Below are 25,144 nucleotides of genomic sequence, written 5' to 3' on the forward strand. Positions count from 1 at the left end.
ATATATATATATATATATATATATATATATATGTATATATATATATATGTATATATATATATATGTATATATATATATATATATGTATATATATATATATATATATATATGTGTATATATATATATATATATATATATATGTATGTATATATATATATATATATATATAAATCGCACTGAGGACGGGGTGGGTGTTGGTGTTAGTTGGTTAAGGCCACAAAAGTTAGTCAGTTACACACACACACACATGTGTGTAACATGTGTGTGTGTATATATATATATATATATATGCGCCTCATGCAAAAACTTTATTGTAAATCTCTCTCTGTTTTTCTTTGTGAGATCTGCTCATATGAGTGTCCATAGTTGGTTTCAACAAACATTTTTAACTGCCTGAAATTGTCATAAATGCTTGTTTCATCCTGATGAATGCCACCTGTTCATGAGGAGGTATGTTCTTGTGAGATGTGACCATTAACATAATCAATGGCTCGAATATGTCCAAATAAGTACCACCAAGCACTGACTAAACAAGACTCTTTGGGTGACCAAAATTTTACAATTTACTTTCATGAACCGAAAACACACTGTGAAACTGTGACACACAATTATACTCTCTGAATCTGATTGAACATCATGCTGCATTAAAGAAGACTTGAAACTAACGATTGAGACCATAAACCTATTAGGAAACTGTTTACTGAGGTAATAAAACGAGTTCCATTCAATCGCACTTTTTGCTATCAGACCCCTGCTGGCCAGGAGAATGAATACAGGTTCAATGCACTTCCGCACTGGCTTTACTTTTCATATGGGGAGCTTACCCCCTCATGACTACACTGTTTATTTGCACTTAGAGTTTGTAGGGATGAGATGAACACAGTCTCGCAGTAAATATTAACAGACACTATACATCTGAGGGGGTCAGTAACCATTAAATGCATACGTAAGAGACACAACAACACAGTGAGGAAAAGTGTTTATATTGCTTGTTTGATCCTTCCAGTAAATACTTAGACACTGCTGTTTTTAGACATTGAGTCAGGCCATAGAGGGGAATGACACTGCAAAAAGAAAAAAGAAAAAGGCAAGAGGATGATTTGTGAGTGTTGCGTGCTGGGAAGGACGAATGGATGTCAAAGAGAGGAGAGCAGAGAAAGGCGAGGTACACAAAGACAAAAATTCATTAAATGTTCACATGAAGGAATCCACTCCACTGAAAAGGCCACACATCCTGCATGAATGTACACAGAAAGAGAAAGAGACGGACACGTACTCACACACACAGCAGCAGACTATACACAGACACATTGGCACAAACAGGGTCTGACATTTTTTCATTCACCAGCGAGGAATTCCAAAGTGAGTTTTTGCAGCGATAAGATTTCATTCCTTTGTCCTGAGGTCACTGTTTTTGGACAGAGAGGTTGAGGAGTATATACAGTATGTGTTTCTGTGTGTGTGTGTGTGTGTTTGCGCGTTTCTCATGGCATCACTCTCTCTGGCCTCCTCTCCTGCCCACTAAGTCACACAAACCCATCCTCCCTTTCCACCATTTCACCAATAAGACTAAGGAAACATGTGAAACTGCTAAAGGTGAAGTTTTGGATAAACCTATTCTCACTTTAAGAATAAAAACCATTTGCTCTTATTATTTCATCCCCTTTACATATTTATATTCATGTATTTTAGAGATTACTATTAATGATGTGTTCATTGCAACATAAGATTGCAGATAAGATAAAAGAAGATGTAACACGAACAAGAAAATGTAAAAATGTATTTGTTCTTTGACAGTGGGGCAGATGTGAGATAAATCCTTGCATTTTATTTGCTATTTCTGCTTCAAGGATACGTGTGATTAGTTGCAAACACTTTAGAACTATAAATATACTTATGATTGATGTAGTTAAAGTATACTCTCCTTTATGTGTTAAGGATGCATAATTATTATCATTAAAAATATACTAAAATACAAATGAGTGCACTTAACTGTGCTATTGACCCCATTAATATATTGACTATTAGTACACTTATTGAAGTATACCTGAATACTACTGCAGTAAAAATGTAATAAAAAGTGTGACGTGAACTAAATCCATCAAGCATACTTCTTAAAATGAAATGGAACTCCACTGTCATTGTGCTTATATTTAGACAGGTCAAAGAATGCTTTAAAATAACAAATTAATTTTTCTAGCGCTTGAACTAGCGCCTAAAAAGATAATGTGCTTCAAATGTACTTATTGATATTTAAATATACTTCAAATATTACTGGGCTTAAAGGTTACATCCTGGCTTTACAGTAAGTAGGAATAAGTGGCTCAATAAATGAATTATCAATGCTTATTATACACTTGAAGTCTCTTCATTATTAGTCTCTTCAGAGCATTTCTTCATTCTCAGTTTAATACATATGTGCCATTGTTTCTTCTTTAAAGTACATCTCTTTGACTGAAATGTGGTTCTGTATGTGCAACAGTTGCAGGTTGTGCCCAAAGTTTCTTTTCTTTTCTTTGAATTTATGTGACTAAGCTATCAATACCCAATGTGGGTGTCAATAAAAACCTGCTCTAAATGAGAAATAAAGCAAACAAAACCAGATGCCAGATCATGAGATTAAATAATCAGACACAGATAATAGCCGATGCATCAAAACAACATAAAACCCACAATTAAGATAACAAATACAAAATAAAATATGCACCAATGCAAATAAAATGAGGTATGGAAAAATAATGAAACAGGAAGTCTCATGGTCACACCCCCTCTCAATTTCAGTGATATCATGTTTGCAGATGAAGACAAGGTCATTGAAGAGGCATCGATGGATCCCCTGTGTGTGTGTGTGTGTGTGTGTGTGTGTGTGTGTGTGTGTGTGTGTGTCTGTCTGTGTGTCTGTGTGTAAGAGAGACAGAGAGAGAGACAGAGAGAGAGAGAGAGAGCATCCAATAAGCCAGTATGCATTCATTATCTTGCTCAAGGACATTTAAACAGGGGTGGACTCGTCTTTCATTCAAGCTCCCGCCAACACGCTCCACTACTACTGCTGCTGCACAAATTCATTCAGTAATTCAGCTCTCACACACATGCACGCACACACGCACGCACGCACACACACATTGCACACAATCACACACTGTTATACTCTCTCCTGTCTCTCTGTGCATCCAAAATATGAGAACTCAGCTGGAACATGCAGTAGGCATTGCAGTTAACATTAAGTTCTTAGTTTATAATCTTTTTTAGGTTATAATATTTTTCAAAAATGGTTACCACACCCATATATAATACATACCAATAGTCTGTGATGAGGTGTAATTAATCCTCCAACCTACCCAGAATGAAAACTGAATCATAAGAACGTACATCTCGAAGAACAGAACAAGAATGAATAATACATCAAATCAAATAAATAACAAAAAAAGAGTCAAAGTATGAAAAAACATAAAAATGAATATATTGCCTCAAAATCTCTAACAATATGCCCAATATTATCATTTACATCAGCAGAGATGTACAATTAATCTAATGAGTATCATTGAATAAAAAGATTGAATCTCAAACAGATGAAGAAACTAAGCAAATTATATTCTAGCATTGATAAAAATGCATTGAGTTTCACACAAGTTCAAGTGTTGAACTGAAAATAATGAATAAGAAGTTGAAAAAAGAGAAAAATTAATGATCCTCCTCATTGACATATTGTGGTGCACTTTATTCATTTATATGGTTACACGTACGCACACGTCTCATTTGTTTTTAACTCTGTCTGGTCTTATATCAGTGCTTTTGGCTTTGTGTGTTGGGCAGCTGTTTAAAGGGCTCCTGTACCATCTGATACACTATTAATAAAGTCAGTGTATATTTTAGAAACCAGGTGCTAGCAAACACAGATGCCAGGACTTGGTCTGTGCTGTCACATCTTCCGCTTTGAGGTTTCATAGTGTAACACATGCAGACCTGATTAGCAATGTAAGGAAAAAAAGGACAAGGATGAAAAACATATTTATTTCTTTGGATGAAGGAAATAGGAAATGATCACTTGCTGATTGTCAAGGTTGAATAAAAATATCACAGTGATTATCCAAGATTGTCACGATCATCCTTTATCACAGCAGATGTTTTGACAAATTGTATTACGAAAAGCACATGTGTTACTAATAACACTAACGATGGCAGAAGCAGCTAAATGGAATTCAGCCATCATTGATTTAATCATTTACACCTGTGCTTCTCCAACTGTGACATGTCAAAATGAGTTCACTGAAAAAACACATTTGTTCTGAGTCTCAGTGATGTTGAAGAAGGATTTTAGAGAGCATATTGCTGCCTGCGTTACTTTAAAAACTTCTACTTTTTTAAAGACTTATTTTGGGCTTTATTCAGTCAGTAGCTGGCAGAGAGGCCGACAGGAAACAGGGCCAGAGAGAGGGGAATGACCTGCAGCATAGGTCCCTGGCCGGATTTGAACTAGGGACACTGCGATTATGTGGCATGCACGCTAACCACTCGACCACCAGGGCATTCCATGAAGACAAATCTATAATGACTTTTTGTCCAAGCTGCAAAATGTTTTTACAGCACCTATGTGCAAAAAGTACTTAGACGATACTGCTCATTCAAAGGAGACATATCATGATTTTTGTGATTTTCAGTGATACTGTTATGATAATTATGGATGCCTGTGTTAAATATGATCAAAATTCCAAAACTTAAACGAAATAATGCAGAAATGCTCTCTGAAAGTCAAAAGCTAAGGCTGCAGCCTGCTATGGATGCTTTGTGTTTGCAAAGTTACTCCCTCTTTCTTTTTAAACTGATGTCAGATTGTTTGTGCATGCCCATAAACTACTGCTGAGGTTGTTTTGTGGGTTGATCATGTTCACAAGCAAATTTCAGATTGGATTTGAAATCAAACATGTACAAATGCATCTGAAAAGTTTACATTTTGAGTAAAGAGTGGCAATAAGGAGCAAAATCCTACTACCAACATTTATGTAGTCTCCTGAGTTGGCAAAGTCTACTGAGACACAGCGTCAGGAAGCTGGCCAGCTAAAACGGCCTGTTTCAGACAGAGGCTGAACTGAGGGGCTGCATAAAGAGCCACTAAGAGATGAATAACAGTTTTTTTTAAACTGTAAATCATGTAAAGATATTCCAGTAGAACCACAGAATATAAATGTGCATGATACGTCCTCTTTAAGGTTAGGAAAAGATTGCGGTTTTGGTTAAATATGGAAAAAAGGTAACAGTGACCAGAGGCATGAGAGTGTGTGTTTCATTAACATTTAACTGAAACCATGACTTTTCCCTAACCTTAACCATTGATCCTGACCACTTGTGGTACAGTAACGTAGCACTTTCTTACAAAAAATCTTTCCCCCCCGAAAACATATTTGGGTAATACAAAAATCAGAAATAGAAGTAAATCATTTCTACAAGATAGGGTTGGCTGAGTAGACAGTGTTTATAAAATGTGATTTTAACAGACAAGCAGACACAAGGAGAGGATGTTTGTTAATGTGTCTTACGGTCTGTTTTCCACTTTCTGTCCATTTCTGCAAATATGTGCTTGTGTGTTCCTTGTCTAAGAAAGTAGTTACAGAGTACATACGGCACATGTGTCTGACTACATGTTTGCATGCCTACATACAATTACAGTACATATATTACAGGTTTGTATATGCATACGTGTGTGTGTGTGTGTGGTCAGTAATAACAGGAAGCTGGCCCTCCATGTTGACACAAACCTACTCCAATGATTGGTTATTTGAAGTAAATAAACAAACACGCGAGTGACCCACACAACCCACAAGCAGCAGTGGCTAAAAATAAGAACGCTGATCATTCTACGTCTTCAAACCCAAACAGGAACACCTGCAGCTCATGCATCCCTCTGCCTGGCCTGTTGTCATGAGAAACCAATTGCCCGGCATGCAAACAGTTTATAGTAGGATAAGGATGGGTGGGAGAGATTTTGCAAATGCCAGAGTGCTTGAGTAAAGATAGTGGAGAGTCAAATTATAAAGTCAAAGAAGGCGAGGGATATGGAAAATCAGAGATAAAGAAGAGGAAAAAGGAAATGTGTGGTGACCAAAAATGAGACATTTAAAAACAGACTGAGAGAGAGAGAGCGAGATGCAGTCTGGGATGTGGTTTGAGTAGGAGTTGGTACTGGTTTCAGAGTCAGCAGGTGGCTGTGCAGCACAAAGGAATGCATGTGGAAGCTATATGAACAACAACCCTCCCTAACGTGTAAATAAATAGCCCTGTGGTAAACGATGGCACACCCTCTTGTCTGCCAAAATGGGGAAATGAAAGGAATTATAAAAGATAGCCTTACAGGGTTAGGGTTACAACATACTTTTTGTGATTTTTTGTTATTTTATACTGTTATACTGTTGGCTGGCATTGTTAAATATGGCCAAAGGTGCAAAACTTGTGGTGAATATTTATAAAAATGTCAAGTAAAAAGGCCAGCCTTCAGTCTGCTCTGAATGTTTCCTTTGCAAAGTTCTACTAAACTGACATCAGACTATTTGAGGATACCCACCAACAGCAGTCTGTTCTGTAGGCTTTTTATTGTTTTATCTTTATTTTTTTTAAAGTTTTTTCCATGTCCATTCAAATCAGACTCAGGCTAAAATATTTTAGGGATGTATTGAGAAGTTGATATTTTGAGTAAAGAACAAGAAAAACAAGTAAAATCCTACTACTGGCAGAAGTTGGCAAAGACACAGCTTCCAACAGATAACCAGACAGAATAGAGTGGGCTAATTGGGAGCCAAGAGGTCAGTATTAGATAAATAATGAGTTTTTTGAACTGCAAATTATGCAAAGCCCCAGATTAAAAAACATAGACAAGGAAATGAGGATGATGTCCTCTTTAAATGGAGAGGATATGGTTCATAAAAAAATGTGGAAAGATAGTCAGATAGACTCCTGCAGGAGGTCCCACATCTCAGTAGATGTTGTAAGATGCAGCTTTTTTCTTTATTTCATCAATTTATACTGTTACTGTATATCCAATCTGCACATACTTTTATACAAAAGGTTCCTCATCATAGTCTGTCTAACTGACTGTAAGTCTCTGACATCAGTTGAGCACCTTACATTACATCTTATATCATGACATAGCATTATAATGTAAAGATCATTTTGTTAAAATGCAATATAATTGTAATGATATTTCATCATAGTTTAATATCCAAGCACCATAATTAGAGAATATACTGAACAAATGTTGAAGTTCAGCACTTCAGGGAGAAAACCAAACACATCCTTAAAATGATTAAATAAGATTACTATTGTAACAGTGATTTAATGGGCCTGGAAAGAAATAAAAGTTAAACAAGAATTTTCAGTTAATAATCTCCAGTCCCCTCTTAACCACACGATGGAAATGGAAGAAGTCAGACTCTTCGTCTAACCTGCATGGTCTGAAACCAGTACACACAGGCTTCTAAGAGGATATTTAGGTACCTCCCTAACTCTCATTTATTAAAAATATTGTTTACAATGGATTTAATAACAACCTTAAAAGGCTCGTGAAGCACCTGACAGTTTACATTCCACTATGAGTGCCAATCCGACACCTTGAGAAAGACTTGAAAGGTATGCACTCATAGTAGATACACTCTGTTCTGTAAATTTGGTCAGTCACAGATTTTTCCCATCTGTCACCATGAGTTTTCTAGGCTGATTGTTTAGCAGATGATGCATTCCACATGTATTCCACAACACAGATGATTTTGTATCTATAGGTCGACCCTAAGGGAAGCTGGGAGCTTTAATTTGGGATGTCTTGTCCAGCGCTGTTAGTGGGCTCTTCTGGGAGGTTAACATGCCCCTCAAACAGCTGCAACACCTGCTCATATTTCTTTCTGAGACAGTGTGATAAAACACAAGTCTCCTTTCATACATAAAATGAAAATGCAGGCTCACAACTCACGAGATGGCAGGACAGACCAGCTGCATCTGGTGTGTGTGTGTGATTACATGATTTAACATACATTTAGTCTTTCAAATGCACATATGCACACAGTGTTTGTTCTCCGGTGTAGAAGTGCATGCCTGTCTGCCTTTGTGTATTTCCCATGAAGAGCATACTGTACATATGTGCGAGTGTTATTTATGCATCTCCTCGCTGTCTCGGAGTGTGTCAGCTCCAGATGTGTTGGGGTCAGAGTAGGGTTGCCCTCCCCGGTCCAGATGTGTCCAGGTGTGGCCTGCAGTGTCACGCCATGCAGCCCAGACTCTCCTTAAATTTTCTGTCCATCTGACATGAAGAACAGAATGTGAAAGATACCCCTAACCTCTAATTTATGCAGAGTAGACATAGGCTGAGTATGCATGAGAAAACATTGTTTTTTGGTGTGAAAGTGCATGAATCTCAGTGTCTCCAGTCTGCCTTGTGGTAGTTTCTGCTTAAATGAATGAGCATCCCTGGCTTGAATAAAGTAATCAAGTGATTCATCTCTCTGTTACTATCTTTGGCAGGATGTGGCCGTCTATCCAGTCTGGACAGCTGTGTCCGTTGATATCTTCAGCAAGGAGAACACGCGCAAGCTTAAGGACAGAGATCTGGCAGTTTTACAACAGGAAAAGGGCACTCAAGTCTTACGTTCTCAGGAGCGAGGAACAAAGTGAGTGAAAGAATGGGACAGAAGCAGATAAAGTGGGTGCTATGGGTTGATCTAATGTAAATAAAAATGTTGTTGGATGTGAGAGAGATGGAGGAACAAGGAGAGTTTGGTGTTTATCCAGTGTAAGGACTTGGCTTTGGGGGGCATCAAAGTATGTAGATGGGGAGAGAAAAGAAGGAAGATGTGCTGTACTTGTTATCTACACTCACTGTTTACTCAGATTCCTACTCACAGATAACATCAGCAAATAAGCTACGGCCAAGTCGACGTGCTGTGACCTTTTGCCTCTGCGAGCACACGCACACACACACGCTCACAGAGTCACACGCAGAGATATACTGTATATACACACACGATCCTGCTTTCTACATTCTTCCCAGTTATAAACAGTGAGCATTAATGAGGCCAAAGAAAAACAAGAGCTTGGTTCTCAGTAGGTTTGGGAAAACACAAAGTTTACATTTTGTTCTATGAAAGATTCAATGATGAAAGAGTCATCCTCGTATACAGTATAGTATGTAGTAGTGTCAGTGTTTAAATTAACGGGCCAGTTAAATCAAATTAAAAAAACATGTTTTTTTCACCAGAGTATCTCTAGAGGTTTCTAGCCATACAGATATTTCTGGTTTTATTTTCCATTGACTGCGGCCTACTGAAGATTTATTTTTTCTTTCGTTTTTAATTTACAATTCTTTGCTGTTTTCCTTTATTTTATTTTGCATTATTTGTACGTAATATTATTTAGGTAAATTATATTTATGTTTATTTTTACTATTTTACTTTGCATTGGTATCGTTTATTATTTCTTATAGGTGAGATTTTAAGATCAGCCCAGTTGGGTTTCTACCTCACCCGCACATTTCATTTTTATTTTATATTCTTTGACTTTTATTTTTGTGCAAATAAACCAACAAACCTATGAAAACTACTGACAAATGGTTCTGTGGATTATAAGGAGTAATCTTTTGATTTCCGAAAGCGATGTTGCTGCTGGATTTCCATTTGTCTCTCTATCTCTCTGTTGGTCCTCCTCTTTGATCTATGCTGAAAATCTGACTAAACCATTGGATGGATTACCATGAAATTTTGCCTAGATATGTTCCCCAGAGACTGAACATTATGAATGTTGGTGTTTCCCTGACATTTCCTTTGGTTGACATTTTTGGCTTTTAGTGAAATGGCTTTTAATGAGGTAAAAAATTAGTCCAAAAATTGTTGTTTTGTTTTTTGAGTCAGCTTACATACAAAGCAAAACTGACAATGACACTCCCATCAGCCTCAGCTCCGATGTATGTATATTGCTAATTAACAAATGTTAGCATGCTAACAGGTTAAACTAAGATGGTGAACATAATAACCTTACACCTGATGAACACCAGCATTTTAACACTGTCATTGTGAACAGTAGCATGACGGAAGCATTTAGCTCAAAACACCACTGTGCATATAGCCTTCAGCCTTTCAGAGGACCTAGCATGGCTCTAGACTCTTAGTTTTGTTACATTTCTTTCCACACCCATTAAATCACAAGGTATCACTTTAATGATGGATGATTTCCATGCAATAATGTGCAGCACCAGTGCAGAGGGTAGAAGGCTTTTATGCAGCAGAGTGGAAAGTCAAAGTGTGGAGGTCATGTAGCACCTCCAACACACTGTAAAAGACTCACAATTACAAAACAGACATCCCAGGACTGTACAGGCATGTACTGACATCTTCCTCAGTCTCCTATTAGGTTTGCTACAGCTGTTATTGTGGCACATTTACCATTACCTATTAAAATATGGACTCCAATAACCTAATAGCTTCACCTAACTTCCACCTGGGCAGGGATCTTAGCCAGAAAAACTGGAAACACCTATGGAAGTGCATAGGACCTCACTTTTAGAGCCACAATGGTAGATTTCAAACATTAGAGCATATAACGATACAATTAGTAAAAATAATATGAAATGGTGGAGTATGAGGGACATTTCTTCATTTCATCCTGTCCATACAGTGAATGACTATTTGGTTACTATATTATAGCATTACAACGACTGTTTGATCAAGCAAGAAAAAGGCATCAAGTTTCGATATTACTATGTGAGCATTGTACTGTTCACAAGTGCCCACTTTTTCCCTCACACATCACGTCCCTCATTCACATTCCACCTCTCTCTATTTCTTTATTCCTCTCTTTGTGCGACAGAGTGATGTGACAGTAGAGAGCAGACAATGTCGGGTTACCCTGGTAATTTGGGAAGGAGGACGGAAGCATCCTGGGCGGGCAGCGTCCCTCCTCCTGTACGACGCAAGTACCACTGATGATTCACCAGCCTTCACGATGAAGGTTGATGACCCCAATTTGAGTAAGGCAAGAGGAGGAGGAGTGGGAGAAGAAGGCGGATGAAGAAGGGGGATAATAAGGAGGAGGGGACGGCGATGCCTACGTCAGTGGCACTTCCTAATAGGCAGATGTCCTTGTCCCTGACACAAGTAAATCATGTCTCAGGGGAAAGAATAAAAGAAAGAGAAGAGAGGAAAGGTTAAAACAAGTGAGACAGAGATAGAGAAGCGAGGTGCTGGGTTGGATGTGAGTGTGTGTCTAAGTGAAATTATAAGCAATTAGTTCAGCCTCTGGTTCTGCTGTAGAAATACTGCTATGATGAAGTGAAAAAATAAGGAGGAAAGCCAGAGAAGGTGAAATGACTCAGTTGAAGTGTTTTAAGATGTGTACGGGTGAGTAGGCTGAGTAGTGTTGGAGAAACAGGTGATCTGTAGAAATGAGTGGAAAAATGAAAATAAAATGAGACAGACATCTTCTCTCCAATCTTTGTGGGAGGCAGCTAAAATGTGTTGCAGTTGCTCTGTCCTACAGACTCAGTTAATGGCCACAGGAAGATAAACGTTCACAAGTATGTGATCGTCCTCCTGATTAAATAGCTCTGTAGTGAAGAAACCATCCCCTCTGCCAGGGCTGCTTCCCCTAAAAAAAAAAACCCATCATCATCTTATAACCACATAACTCCCTCACAAACACCATAAGCACATACCTTAAAAAGCAATGTAGTCATTTATGGTCACGGAAACTTTTCTAAAGGAATTTCTGCTCACTGGAGTGCTACCATGTGTTTTCCCCACATAAGATTCTGATAATAATAATATGATCCTTTTTGAGAGTGGGCACACACAGCAGAGGTCAGAATTGGGTCTGTGCCTGCAGCCAGTTCCAACGGGAAACCACTTCTCAAATACCACATGACTACTTCCTATTTTTGTCTAATTAAAGGATTGTTGCACTGAAATGGAAACTGCTTCAGTGGCAGGCACTGGCTGACCAGTGGTTCTTCAGTTTCTGTGCAACCTGTGATCCTAATCATGTTTGAGAGGTGAGGAAGTGATGTTGAAACCTACTGACTGGCCATTCACAATGTGGATTTGCCTCCTGGACACAAAGTAAGATTAAATTGTGATGGTCCACCTGTGGAAACCTGACTGTTACATCAGCAAACATCAATAGGATACAGAAAAATCTAATATCAATAGAGTAACAAATTAAAATAGGCAGATAAGATACATTTAGAGTCCAAACTATAAAGATAAAAGTATAGACAACATACTGTATACAGTAAATGCAGATTCAGTTATCAATGAATGCATGCCAGCCAAAGAGATTAGAGTATACACATATATGCTATATTATCATATATTAAATGCAAAATAGGTAGATGTACAACATCAAACTTGCATTATAAAGTAATTGGAATTTGTCCTCTGTTTAAGGCATTGTAGTAACAAGCCTGTTGCAAATTTCCGCAACAGGCTTTTGCATCACTGTTATTTTTTAATTTAGTGTGGTATTTACTAAGACTACAAATGTAAATTAGCCTAGCTTCAGATCATCCCACTTCCATAAAATGCTGCTAAATAAGAGCTGATGCTGGGTCATTTCAATGTGCGTTGTGCATGGCTGTAAAGGAATGGAGCGCAAACTGAAAGAGTATATTCATCATGATCGATGAAAGTCAGTTTGTAGGAGGTCACTGAGATGCATCATTTGGGGGCCGTAAATATCTGTACAAGACTTTGTGCCACTTCATCCAGTAGATTTCTCTGAATAAGAAAAAAACTTTGACGTGCAGGTTGTGCAAGGGGAAAAATCAGGGGCTCACCAAAGTCATGTGGATTCATCCAATGGGGTTAATGAATGTTTTTGTTTCCAGTATATATTTCAAAAAGTGGTGGATAGACAGACATTGCCATCCCGACAGCCGTGCGTTTTACATGTACGCAACCCAAAATGTGCAGTTTCACACAGAATTATTAGTCACAGACGATGGTGGATCTGCCCAATCAGCACTGACATCAGTGGGTCTTCAGCTTCACAGACACTAATTAGCAGCATCTTCCTGTGTTTACGCCTGTGGGAAAGGGAGTGGGCCATGATGGAATCTACAGATGTATGTAGATAAATGAAGATAGCTTTAATCTCACTCTAATTAGTTCTTCCCTTCTCCTCCCTCCTCCGTGTATGTCTTCCTGTCTAGACATGAGTTGTGCATATGTGACCTTCGTCTTGATCACAGACACAGCTCCCACGTCTCTTCATATTGAACATTTAAAGTGGCATTTTGTGACTTCACAGGGTCATAATGTTGTGAAAGACTTATTTTAGTGTTTGACAGAGTGATAAAATCCCTGTTTGCTTCCTCTAACTTGCTGAAAAAAGTACATTAAACCATAAAACCAGTTGTCAATTTAAACAAATTGTAGCCTCATGCAATATCAAACTAACAGAATATGCTGTTGAACCCACATTATATTAAGCCTGAACACAAATAAAATGTGATGTTTTATGGTCTAATCTTGATGGATTGTTTATGTTTGGGGCACTCATTGGGGTCCAGCTGGCATGCACCCCTGGCGGCTTCTTTATCTCCCTGGCCACTTGAGTCTGGGAAGTGAGGCTGCCACACAGTGCCTGGCCTTCACAATCACTGGAGTTCCTCCAACATTCCCCCCCGGTGGCAACTCAAACAAACCTGGGGACTGATGGTGACTCAGCCATTCCTCTTGTGCCTGCCTGTCTGGCTGCTTTGAAAAAAACAGCTCAGCCAGGCACTTCACAGTAAATATCACCATGTAGTTGTGTTCTGAAAAATGCACCAATCGGTGATTAAGATGTATGCAGCTAGGTTTCATTCTCATTGTGGTAATTAATAACTGGAAATAAGATTTTAACCATTCTGAGGTAATTAACGTTAAAAATGAGGAGAACAAGCTCAAAATAGTAAATCAGAAAAATAATAAATCTAAGTGTACAAAATATTTATTGCAGTATCAAAATGGTGAATAAGCATAAAAAGACAAGTTTAAAGGTGTAGTGGTATCTAGCAGAATTAACTTGACAATGGAGTATACAGTAATATTCATTAAAATGTTTAGATGAATGTATAATTACCTAAAAATAAGAGTTGTGTTTAATATCTACAGTACATAGGGAGCGGGTCCTCTTCCATGGAGGCCTCTGTTTTGCACTGCCATGTTTTTACAGTAGCCCAGAAAGGACAAACCAAACACTGGCTCTAGTGTCTCTTTGCGAGTTTGGTAGACATTTCTGTACACACTTGCAAGGGGAGGGGAGGAGTATTCAGGGGGTTGCTACAACTTCACTATTAGATGCCACTAGGCAACGCAAGACAGCTTCATTTATATAGTGCATTTCATACCCAGGGTATGAATATGTGCTTTACATAAAAACAAACATTTGACAGAAGAATTGGAAGCATAAAACATACAAATATAAAAAAAAACCCAATTATAGTAAAAATTGGAAACATTAAAACATATAATAAATAACAAAGTAAAGAAAATAAAAACTTTGACAAAAATAGAGCATAAAATATGAGAGTGCAGCATAAAATAATGATTTGTATTAAAATCATTAAGACAACATACAGTGCAAATGAAAGATTAAAAGTGCTTTAAAAGAGCTCAATCATAAGCACATGAAAAGGCAAACTAAGTCCTATATAGATGTCCTTAAAGACACAACAAGTCTAGCATTTGATCACATAAGGGCTAACTCATATTGAAGTCACAAACCCACAGAAATGTATTATCTGTCTATGCAGCTCCCTTCCACTCTACAGAGCATTTTAGAATCTTCAAGTTCATTGGTTTGGTTTTCTGGCTCACAATTTTACTGTTTTGGCTCATCTTCAATGTAGTTTTCAGACACAGCAGGCAGCTGTTTTCAGTTAAAAAAAAAAAGAAAAAAAGTCCACCATACACCCTGTGTGCTACCTGCCCAACACAAAATGACAGACAACAAAGTTAGCAACTGGTTCATTTAGCAGCTCAACAGCAAAAAGGAGAGTGAATATTCAACTTCGATTAAATGCTTATGTTGCAGTTGTTTTTTAACAAGTTTGCCATGAGGTGATAATATGAGGTGATAATATCGGTTTAGCCTGTTCTGATGCTTAAAAATTAATTAAGCTAAGAGATAAACATGATTTTAACTCAATTGTCAGCATGTCTCATGTTAGCTGGTCCTGGTTACCATGCATGCTAACATTTGCTATGAGTGTCATGAGTTCTTGACATTTATTTGGTCATAAACCAAATTTGCAACATGAACTTTTGACCAGATGATGGTGCCAGGTTAAAATCTCAGCACCACCAGAGTTGATACAGTTCATCCTATGGGGGATATACTGTATGTCTCTGTGCTAAATTTAATGGAAATCCATCCAATAGTTATTGAGACATTTTGTTCTGGATCAAAGTGGTCGAGAAAACTATATTCTGTCCAATATGATATTGACTGAATTGAACTAAATACTTTAAATTTAAGCTGTGAATGAGCTAGAAAATACATATCTAAAAAAGCTGATACAGATGACAAAGATACGGAGCCATTCTGTCATTGTTTTACTTTTGTTTTGTAATGTGCCAGCAGAGAGGAATGAGAAACAGTTTCATGACTCGTCAGCTGGCTGTGTGAATTCCTTGTATGCCTGCTTGACTCATGTTCAATTCATGCCAGCTACTTGTGCTCTCTATGTGAAAACACAGAGATAACTTTGTAAATCAGTGTCAACTTGTGTCAACAGATATAGAGTTGTCTTATACCATGGAAATGAACTTGATAATGTGAATCATCATTATCTCCTCCATAATCAAACACACCAAGAATACATTATCATGAGGTCATTGTCTAATTATTTTAGTCAAGCTGGCAAGAGCTTTGGGCAAAGGGTGATTAAGTGGTTTTGTAAGTTATCAGACACTTGCCAGGAAGTGAGAGAGGCCACAAACAGGAAGGAGCGGAATGTGCTTCCTGTTGGCCGGCGGCGTTATGCTGGGCAGATTCCTTGTACCATCATGACTGATGCACTGCACACACACACACACACACACACACACACACACACACTAATAACTAACACATCCATACTAAGAGGCAGGCATGTTTTTCCAGTGAAATCAGGGAGAAGCAGACTGTCAGGAAAGACAAACAGTAAGAGTAGATAACATTGAGACAGTGTGTCCCGGTGCGCTGCTGCAAATTAGAGAACATGAAGCCAACTCCAGTCCTTCAGAAGAGATCATTCGTAAGATCAATTCACTTTTTAAACTCACATGCCTCATTCATCGCTATTCATGCGGTAAGTCAGACAAATTTAGTCTTTGACAATCCCTCTATCCGCTAAATAAATCATCAGTCGTTTTATATTTCTGTGCAACTGTGATTGAATTTCATAGAAAACACTCAAATGCCCAAATGTGGTTTCAACTGTGCAAAGAATGGTAAAAATCTGGCAATTATGTCACCATATTACGCCTGTAGTAGCGGTAACTTTATTGGCCACTTGGGGGCAGCAAACAAGCTGTAAACACAATACTGACACAATGTCACCTTATAAAGTTGATATGGTGAACTTGTTAAGTTAGTGTTCATTTTGAGTCGTGATTCTGGCCATTTTTGGATGTTTTTGGCCTCCATCAACTCCTGAGGGAAATATCTTATTTTTCAGCTGCTAAATGCTCCACTATGTTTGCCAGCTAGTAGCTCTCTTGGTCTTTGTGCTGCATAGGTACCACACAGTTAATTAATTAGAGCTATTTGTACATCTCACAGCACTATAACCCTCCTCCTTCAACATTATTACATGATAAAGTCACTTCTGTAATACACTGTAATACAAATATTGATTGGAACGGCTTTAAAGATGGCGAACACAATAGAACGTTTTTGTGGCACACTTTTGAATAAAGTTTGCAAAATTGTGTGAATAGTACAAACCTCAAAAATCAGCACCACCACACTATGCACATATATAAAATGTAATTAATTACTCAGTGGTTATCTGACAATGAAAACTGTGTTTTTAATGTGTGTAGTATATGGATTTCTAAAAAACAAAACAAAACTGCTTCTACTTATGAAATTTAATGATTGGAGTTAGTAAGCGTACATTGAAAAACATTTATAAGGAGCATCCTGGTAGCTGAGTAGTTAAGGTGCATCCCTGCTTTAATTCCGGCAAGGGACAGGTCTCTCTCCCTCCCACTGTCAAATAAAGGCAATGTATGTTTGGTGTTACATAAATAAAATTATTATTAATCCTGACAGATTTTACTAGAACTTTGAACTTCTTCTTCCCTATGTCACACGATACATCTTGCATGCAGTCCATGTACTATTTCCTTTATAACTGTATTTATATATTGTATTTATTGATGTAGAGTCTTAATTTGTGGCCTCATTATTGTTTTGTATTATTTTTAATGCTAATGTGGTGAAGCCAATCTACACTGTGAACCATAAAGATCCCAACACACTAAATATAGTTATGCTGGCTTACAAGCTAAACTATACTGTTTGTTCAGTAGTGTAAAAAGTATTCAGATCCATACTTGATTGAAAGTAATAATACTTAATTTGAGACTTTACTACAATAGTATTATAAGCAAAAATACACATATACGTAATATATAATGTTGGGTTGTATATGATACGTTTTGATGATTAAAATCTCAGTCTGCAAAGAAAAGTGTAACCACAAGTGTCAGATAAATGCATAAAGTAGCAGAAAATTGAAATACTCAAATACAGCTACCTGAAAATTGTAGTACAGTAATTAAGTATGTTTATGTACTGTATCTCATGCAGTGGATACTTAGCACAGGGGTGAGAATGGAGTGAGTTGTAGGCTGCTGGTCACAGGACAGCATTCATGCCTGTGTATATGAAATTAACATTGGTTGTCCTTGAGGGGCTTCCTGATTGAATCACACAGGCTTGATGACGTCATGCGAGGTTTAAGTCATATTTTGGATTAGGGAGGGCAGGAGAGAAGACAGAGGGAGAGAGAGGGAGGGAGGATGAGTCACTGCCTCATTGATGACTGTCTCCACTGAGTGGTCAGATAATTCAGGTACAAAAAGAGACACAGGCACAGCACGGCCGCCTAATGGCACTCAAATAAAATGACTTATTGGGAACTTGCAAAATACACCTTTTAGGAAGATTAAATAGTATTGATGCCCTCTCCTCCCCGCTACCCACCAGGCTGGTGCTAAGCAATGATGGATCCTGCTCCTCTGTATTATATTTATTAATAACTAATATCTGTGCTGTGTGAGTTTCGATGTTGGTAACATTACAGGAAAAATGATCTGATGTACATGTGATCCATCTCAGACCTCCTAAGAGCCTATTATTTTGATTCAGGTTAATATTTCACTACATAGACATTTTGGATATGTGACTGAAATCAACACATGTATTTTTGCTCTGGTGTTTTGCACTGGATGAGTTGGTTATTCATATATGAAACATTTCAGTTATTCAGTTATTTGGAGAAAAAAAAATCCATCGCTTCTATTGAGTACAAAAGGAATATAATAATGAGTTAAACAGTAAGGATTATTTTCTTTTGGTTTTGAACATTACCAAATTATGTCTTGCTGTGTTTTTGATATATAGTGGAACAGTACCTGGTAATTTATGCAGTTACTATAGCTCTGACATAAAGTTGGACCTCTCAGATTGAACCCTTTTTTTTCTCTTTACATGTATTTTAAATATTTAATGATATTAAGAAAGTAGAATCACCTCAAAAAAACAACAGCTGCTTAATTGCTGTTTTAAGATTTCCCTTTTTCTTTAACCACCATTAGAAGTAGCAACAGGTGTTTGGAAACATCTCATATTTACTTGCCAGCCAGGGTACCAGCTGATTGGTTAGCTGCATTAATTAAGGTTATGATGTCGCAGACCTTAAATAATTGTACAATTGAACATCTGCTCATGATGATGGCCTCTGTGTGGCCAAAAAACACCAGCGCTAACTGTGTAATGCTGCAGTGATTGCAACTGAAAATAAATATGTTGGCTCTCTTCTTCATGCAGACAGGTCAGCTGCAGTATGGCAAACCTGGAGCTTGAGGGCCCTTCAGCAGGGTGACTACTTCCTGACACAGGTGAAGGTTATCAGTGTAGGTTATGCATGTAGCTTGAGTGTCACTACTCAGGAAATCCCAATATTGTACATTCATGCTGTTTAATGTTTTTTCTAAACCAGATACAGACTACACAATGAAATACAAAAATAGTTAACTCAACAGAAGTGCAAGGTTTCATTTACATCAACGTTAAATGAGACAAAATGTAATTTGTCAACACAAACATGAATAATAACTTGATTTCACATCTTTCACAGAAAGACATCTGCGCTAACGGCCTTGAGAAAGCCTCACAGTGCAGAGCAGAAATAGGCCACATATTGATGTATCAAGCTGTATACAGTAGATAGACACTGGGTGGGATTTTGATTTGATGTTGATCTTATGACTAGTTTTCCACTAAGTGCTACAACTTTCTGCACCAAACTGTTACAGCTGAGAGAAATAAACCCAAAATGTGATTAAGATTTTCTAGAGGCACAAGTACTCATCAGCAGAGCATCATCACATCATCAGTGTTTTAGTCAATACCTTATCACAAATCTTCTGATATCTGTCAATAGCATCACCCACACCCTGGTGCAAATCTGAACAAGCTCTTGCATTAGGGTCTGACATGACTCTGGAAACACAGGTATACAGCGCCCTCCTGTGCTGGAAAAGGGGAACTGCTGGTCAGTGTAAGGTCTTTGAATGCTGTCACTAATACACTGAAAACACCACTTGTAGCTTCACCGTTCTCCAAAAAAATATAACCAACTTTATAGACAACCTCAATTCCAGCACAACCAAATCCACACGTGTTCATACATCAAATGTGTATGAAATCACGTCCTGAGATCTGATCAGTGCCTCTTTCTGCACCCCGATGGGAGTTTGCAGATCTGACACCTGAAAGTTCAGCACGTCAATGTCAGATGATCCAAACGTGGCCTCCACCTTCACATTCTCATACATGTGAAACTGAACCTTCTTGTTGGCCGTAGTGAGGAGACACCTGAGGAAACTCTCTCTCAGCACAGATCGAGCGTTCTGCTCTCTCTGCAGCTGCTCAGCATCCATCTCTGACTCAGCTGATGTGGAAATGGAGGTGCGACAGAGAGCGATGAAGCGTGGCGATTTGGGGTCAAATCCACGGCTGTTGGGGTCGGGTCCTTTAGGCAGCCGTAAAACAGACACTGGTGTTGCCATGTTGATTCTTTCTGCCAAATCCTATGACAGGAAAAAAAAAGAAGTGAACATTAATGGCTTGATGAATCCATTCATAGAAAGGTTATGGGCAACAATTCTGATACGTTATGCTTTACTGTAAATGGAATATATTTAGGTTTTCTACTATTGGACAGACAAAACAAGAAATTTGAGAATTTCATATTAGATCTGATTAGATCCATTAGATCTAAGTACATTTACTCAAGTACATTTTTTAGGTATTTGTATTTTACTTGAGTATTTCCATTTGATGGACCTTAATACTTCAACTGCACTACACTTCAGAGTGAAATATTGTATTTTCAACTCCACTACATTTATTAGACAATTTTAGTTACTTTTCAGGTTAAGATTTTACACAATGTATAATATAACCATAGTTAAAAATTATGAATGATTTGACATTTCATCAAAACTTGAAAGTGGGATTAATGGGAGAGGAGAGAAGGAAAAAAAAACAAATGGATCACCATTAAGCAGCTCATGACCCCTCAGCTTTATCTAGTGACCCTTTGAAGGAGCTCGACCCCCAGGTTGGGAGTCATTGGACTGAGCTAGTTAACTGTATATAAAGTAGTATAAAATAGTATTAGTAGTAAATCATATTATATTAGTAGTGGAATATGGATCAGGGGTTGAAAATAGTGGAAACTAGCTCCATCCCCATGCTTCAGTATTAATAATTATTAATTATGTCATATATAATAATATATCAGTCAGAGGGATGAACTAAGGACTTTATAATGTGTATGTAGCATTTTTTATGCAGGACTTTAAATTATAATGGAGTATTTTTATATTGCTGTGTTTTTACTTCAGAAATAATCTGAATATTTTTCCACCACTGGATCCAGGGAACATTTTCTTCACATTTTTAAGACTTAACAACTCATTGTATAAATCAAGAATAAAAACGGATAGATGACATGACAATGAAAAAAGGTAGGTATAAACTCATTGCCTACATAAATTTAATTTTTATTGCACTATATTAATCGATTTGTTATTTGTGTTTGGACGTTTGCATTCACCTCTTATTTTGCCATTTTCTTCGGATTGCATATTGTGCCTACAAAGCCAGCATAATGTAGGTCATAAATTAAATTACATCAAACTTTGTTTCAAAGTTAGCATCTTGGTGTGAGCGTGTTGCTAACCTACAGCTCAGATAACTCTCATATTCATAATATATAACACTACATAGTTTCATCATGGTATGACGGAAAAATAACTTTTCATCCTTGTTTTCATCAGATATGCACTAACACTTTAGAAAGCCTCTTCAGGTCTAATTAAACACATACCGACTCAACAGCAGCGTGCGCCTGTTACTCTCTTTCCCTTCTTCGTCTTCTTCTTCTCCTCCTCCTCCTCCTCTTTCTTCTTCTTCCTCTTCTCCTTTACGTTAATTAGTGGATAGCATGGTACAGTACTGCCACCTGCTGGACTGACTGGAAGGTGAAGAAAAAAAGAGATCATGTTCATTTTATCTTATTTTGAGGTTTTCAAAGAAGCATCAAAATAAAACAGCGAGCACAGTCCCCTGAAAAGCTGTTTTATGTTCATTGGGGTGTCATCTATGCCCTTATATTAGTTATCCTCAAGAATAAAGCCAGTAATTCATTTTTTATTGTCATTTATATGAGTGTTCCTCAGAAAAAGGTCAAACATTTTATGTCCATTATCATAATCACACAGTTCTATATTTATATTTGGACTGTCAGAAATATAATTACCTCGGAAAATTACATAATTTTATTTCGAATACCACATATTTGATGCGTCATTGTACAACTCTAAATTTGTCAAAGGCTTTTTACAAACATTTATTGCCTTGCACTGGAAATACATGCAAAATGTGTAATACACGCCCCTATTTTTTATGTTGTTAGCCTAAACGACATGCCCAAGTTGTGAGCAGCACAGATCCCACATAGTTTGAGACTCAGATATGTGTCTGGTATCATTGGAAAGGAAACACTCTCAGGATTCTTGTAAAAGTGTCTGTGTGATTCTGTGACTTACTGACAAAGAGTGGCAGAGGTTACAATGATGGGGTTGTTTACTCGCCCATAGGTTTGCCTTTACAATGACATGTGTACAGACATTCAGGGACCTCTCAGCAGGATATAGACACAATGAGGCCACAGCCACATGTCTTGGCTTCATGCAGTCCAAATTTGGAGTCAAAAGACCAAAAGATGAATTTTTCAGAGTTATTTTTCAACAGGTATGTCCATGCGTTTTCCTTAGGTCCTTTTTGGAGACTCCAAATGGACACTTGGTTACCAAAGCTGTATAACCACAATCAAACACCTATAACGTCACAACCCCTTTGCCTACAATCAAAATCTTGGTCTCTAATGCAAGCTGACACCTTGAGGATCCCTGCTAATATGGATATGGATGTCAGTCAATCTGGAATAGGATGACAGAAGCATTATCACAATAACCATAATTTGTTTTGTTTGGCGGAAAAGGGCAAAATTTAATAAAACCACAATTGAACAGAACAAAACTCAACACAATCAACACAGAACATGGCTCACTGTAAATGTATTTACATTTTGATAATAAAAAGGTAAAATAAAACAAACATGAAAAGAACAACTGAACAGAACAAAAATCAACCCAACCAACACAAAAATGGCTCACTATAAAACTATTTACAAATTATTTACATTGTGCCACTCATTGTAGCAGTCCCTGGAGACCGTGAAGCAGAGTGCCACACTGCATGATGTGCACTCCACTGTGGTCTTCATGCTGCAGTGCACATACCGCCGTCTCCCTGCACTGCCATCCACAGTAAAGTGCCGCGGCTTGTGAGGTGCACCAGAGGGAGCATGAGGGGGTGCCTGTGGGGGGGTTGTGGAGGGGGAGCCAGCTGCCTTCAGCTCCAGCACCAGGGCTATGCGAAACTCCTTCTGTGTGAGAGGGACCTGTTGCCTCTCCTTGGCCAGCTCCTGGTGCAGAATGAAGGCATTCACAATGCCGATATCCAGGAAATGGTAAAAAAAAGTTCTGTACCACTTCCTGGTTTTGTGCAGTGTTTTGTAGTAGCCAATCATGGCATCTGACAGGTCAACCCCACCCATATGCTTGTTGTAGTCATATACCCCTGGTGGATTGCCTGCTCTGCCCACTGCCCATCTGCTTTCAACCTTCTGTGCACCATATGCTCACTGTGTGCCGGGTGGATGGTGGAGCAGATGTTGACATTTTTCGTGTCTCTCCACTGTACAAACACCAATGGACCCTCCCTGATCCAGCGGATGGTGCCCCGGGGAGACTTGCTGTCCAGCCCACCTGGCCGGTCTCTGGGGAAGCCAATTCGCTGCTCCCGGATTGTCCCACAGGCCCAGACTTTCTTGTCCAATAGGTCCAAGAATAGGGCAGGGCTGGTGTAGAAGTTATCTACGAACAGTTTATAGCCCTGCCCTAGCACTGGCACGTCTATGAGTTTCATCACTGAATCATAGCTCAGTCCCTTGATGATCGGTGCTCCTTTGCCCTCATAAATAAAAAAAATCACAGGTATAGCCTGTGGAGGAGTCAGCCAGTACAAAAAGTTTGTATCCCCATTTTGTGGGTATCCCCATTCGCTCTCCATAGAGGTTATAGTTGCGAACAATCTCCTTCAACATGGATTTGGAGATGAAAAAGTGGAAGAGGCTCCTTCCGCGTCCTTGGTCTTCCTCCTCTCCCTCTGGCTTGCTCACTTGCTTCCCCTCGTGCCCGTCCTCTGCCTCTTCCTCTGCCTCGCCCACTTGCTTCCCCTCGCGCCCGTCCTCTGCCTCTTCCTACTCCTCTCCCTCTGTCACAGCCTTCCTCTGAACTTTCCTCTCTGGCTCTCTTTTGTGTCTGTCTCAGAGGCTGAGTTGATGTGGATGGCTGCTCCTCTTCATCTTCCATCTCTGGCACCCAATCAGGGTCATCAGAGACAGCTAGTCTTGTTCTAAAACATAATGAAAGACATTATTATCTTATTTATATGTATTTTATATGTATGTCACTTTGGATAAAGGTGTCTACCAAATACATGGATATAGAAATAGACATAATACTCATGATACTCATGCATATTCAGAACGCAGTTACTTTCTGGTGAAAAATAAATTGTGAGGCCATTCAAAATATACTCACATCTCCAGGTCAGGATCCACTCCATCTAGAAAATGCTGCTCATCTTCTGGATCCTCAGATACCTGACTTGCCTCAGAGTCAGATGCCTCATCACTCTAGTTCATAAGGAACTCTGCTGCCTCTGCAGCCGTGTTTTTCTGTGCCATATCTATCTATTTATTTATCTATGTATCTATTTATTTATCTATGTATCTATCTATCTATTTATTTATCTATGTATCTATCTATCTATCTATTTATGTATGTATGTATCGATCTATCTATTTATCTATCTAACTGACAACTAACTGTCTATCTATCTAACTAACTGTCTATCTATCTATCTATTTTTCTATCTATCTATCTATCTGACTAACTAACTAACTAACTGTCTGTCTATCTATCTATCTAACTGACTAACTAACTAACTATCTATATATCTATCTATCTATCTATCTATCTATCTATATATCTATCGAACTGACTAACTAACTGTCTATCTATCTATCTGTTTATTTAGCTCATATGTCAAGTCGAGGAAGAACCAACCGTGTACCAAAATGCCGAGTGCGTAATGATCATAGACTGTATGGTAATGATATGGTTCAACTCTTTTACGCTTCGAGTTTGTTTATGGACCATAGACTTATGGACAGCCAAACGTCATAGTTCAGTGTCAAACACCGTTGGAAACCTCTGAC

The 25,144-nt window shown here is 38.2% G+C and overlaps 1 protein-coding gene across 2 annotated transcripts; it reads right to left on the reverse strand.

The window, feature by feature from the left end:
• Window positions 1-19,216: 19,216 nt before the first annotated feature.
• Window positions 19,217-21,666, reverse strand: gemin7 (gem (nuclear organelle) associated protein 7). 2 transcript variants are annotated; one of them, XM_053321305.1, is made up of 2 exons: window positions 21,623-21,666; window positions 19,217-20,318 (listed from the first exon to the last, which is right to left on the reverse strand). In XM_053321305.1, the coding sequence occupies exon 2, from the start codon at window positions 20,295-20,297 to the stop codon at window positions 19,911-19,913; it is 387 nt and encodes a 128-aa protein (XP_053177280.1). In that variant the 5' UTR covers window positions 20,298-20,318; window positions 21,623-21,666; the 3' UTR covers window positions 19,217-19,910. The 2 variants fall into 2 exon arrangements, with proteins under 2 accessions (XP_053177280.1, XP_053177281.1); XM_053321306.1 differs by having other exon boundaries at window positions 21,627-21,663.
• Window positions 21,667-25,144: the final 3,478 nt, after the last annotated feature.

This window comes from Scomber japonicus, chromosome 6 (assembly GCF_027409825.1).
Source record: "Scomber japonicus isolate fScoJap1 chromosome 6, fScoJap1.pri, whole genome shotgun sequence".
In the NCBI taxonomy this organism is placed as follows: Eukaryota; Metazoa; Chordata; class Actinopteri; order Scombriformes; family Scombridae; genus Scomber; species Scomber japonicus.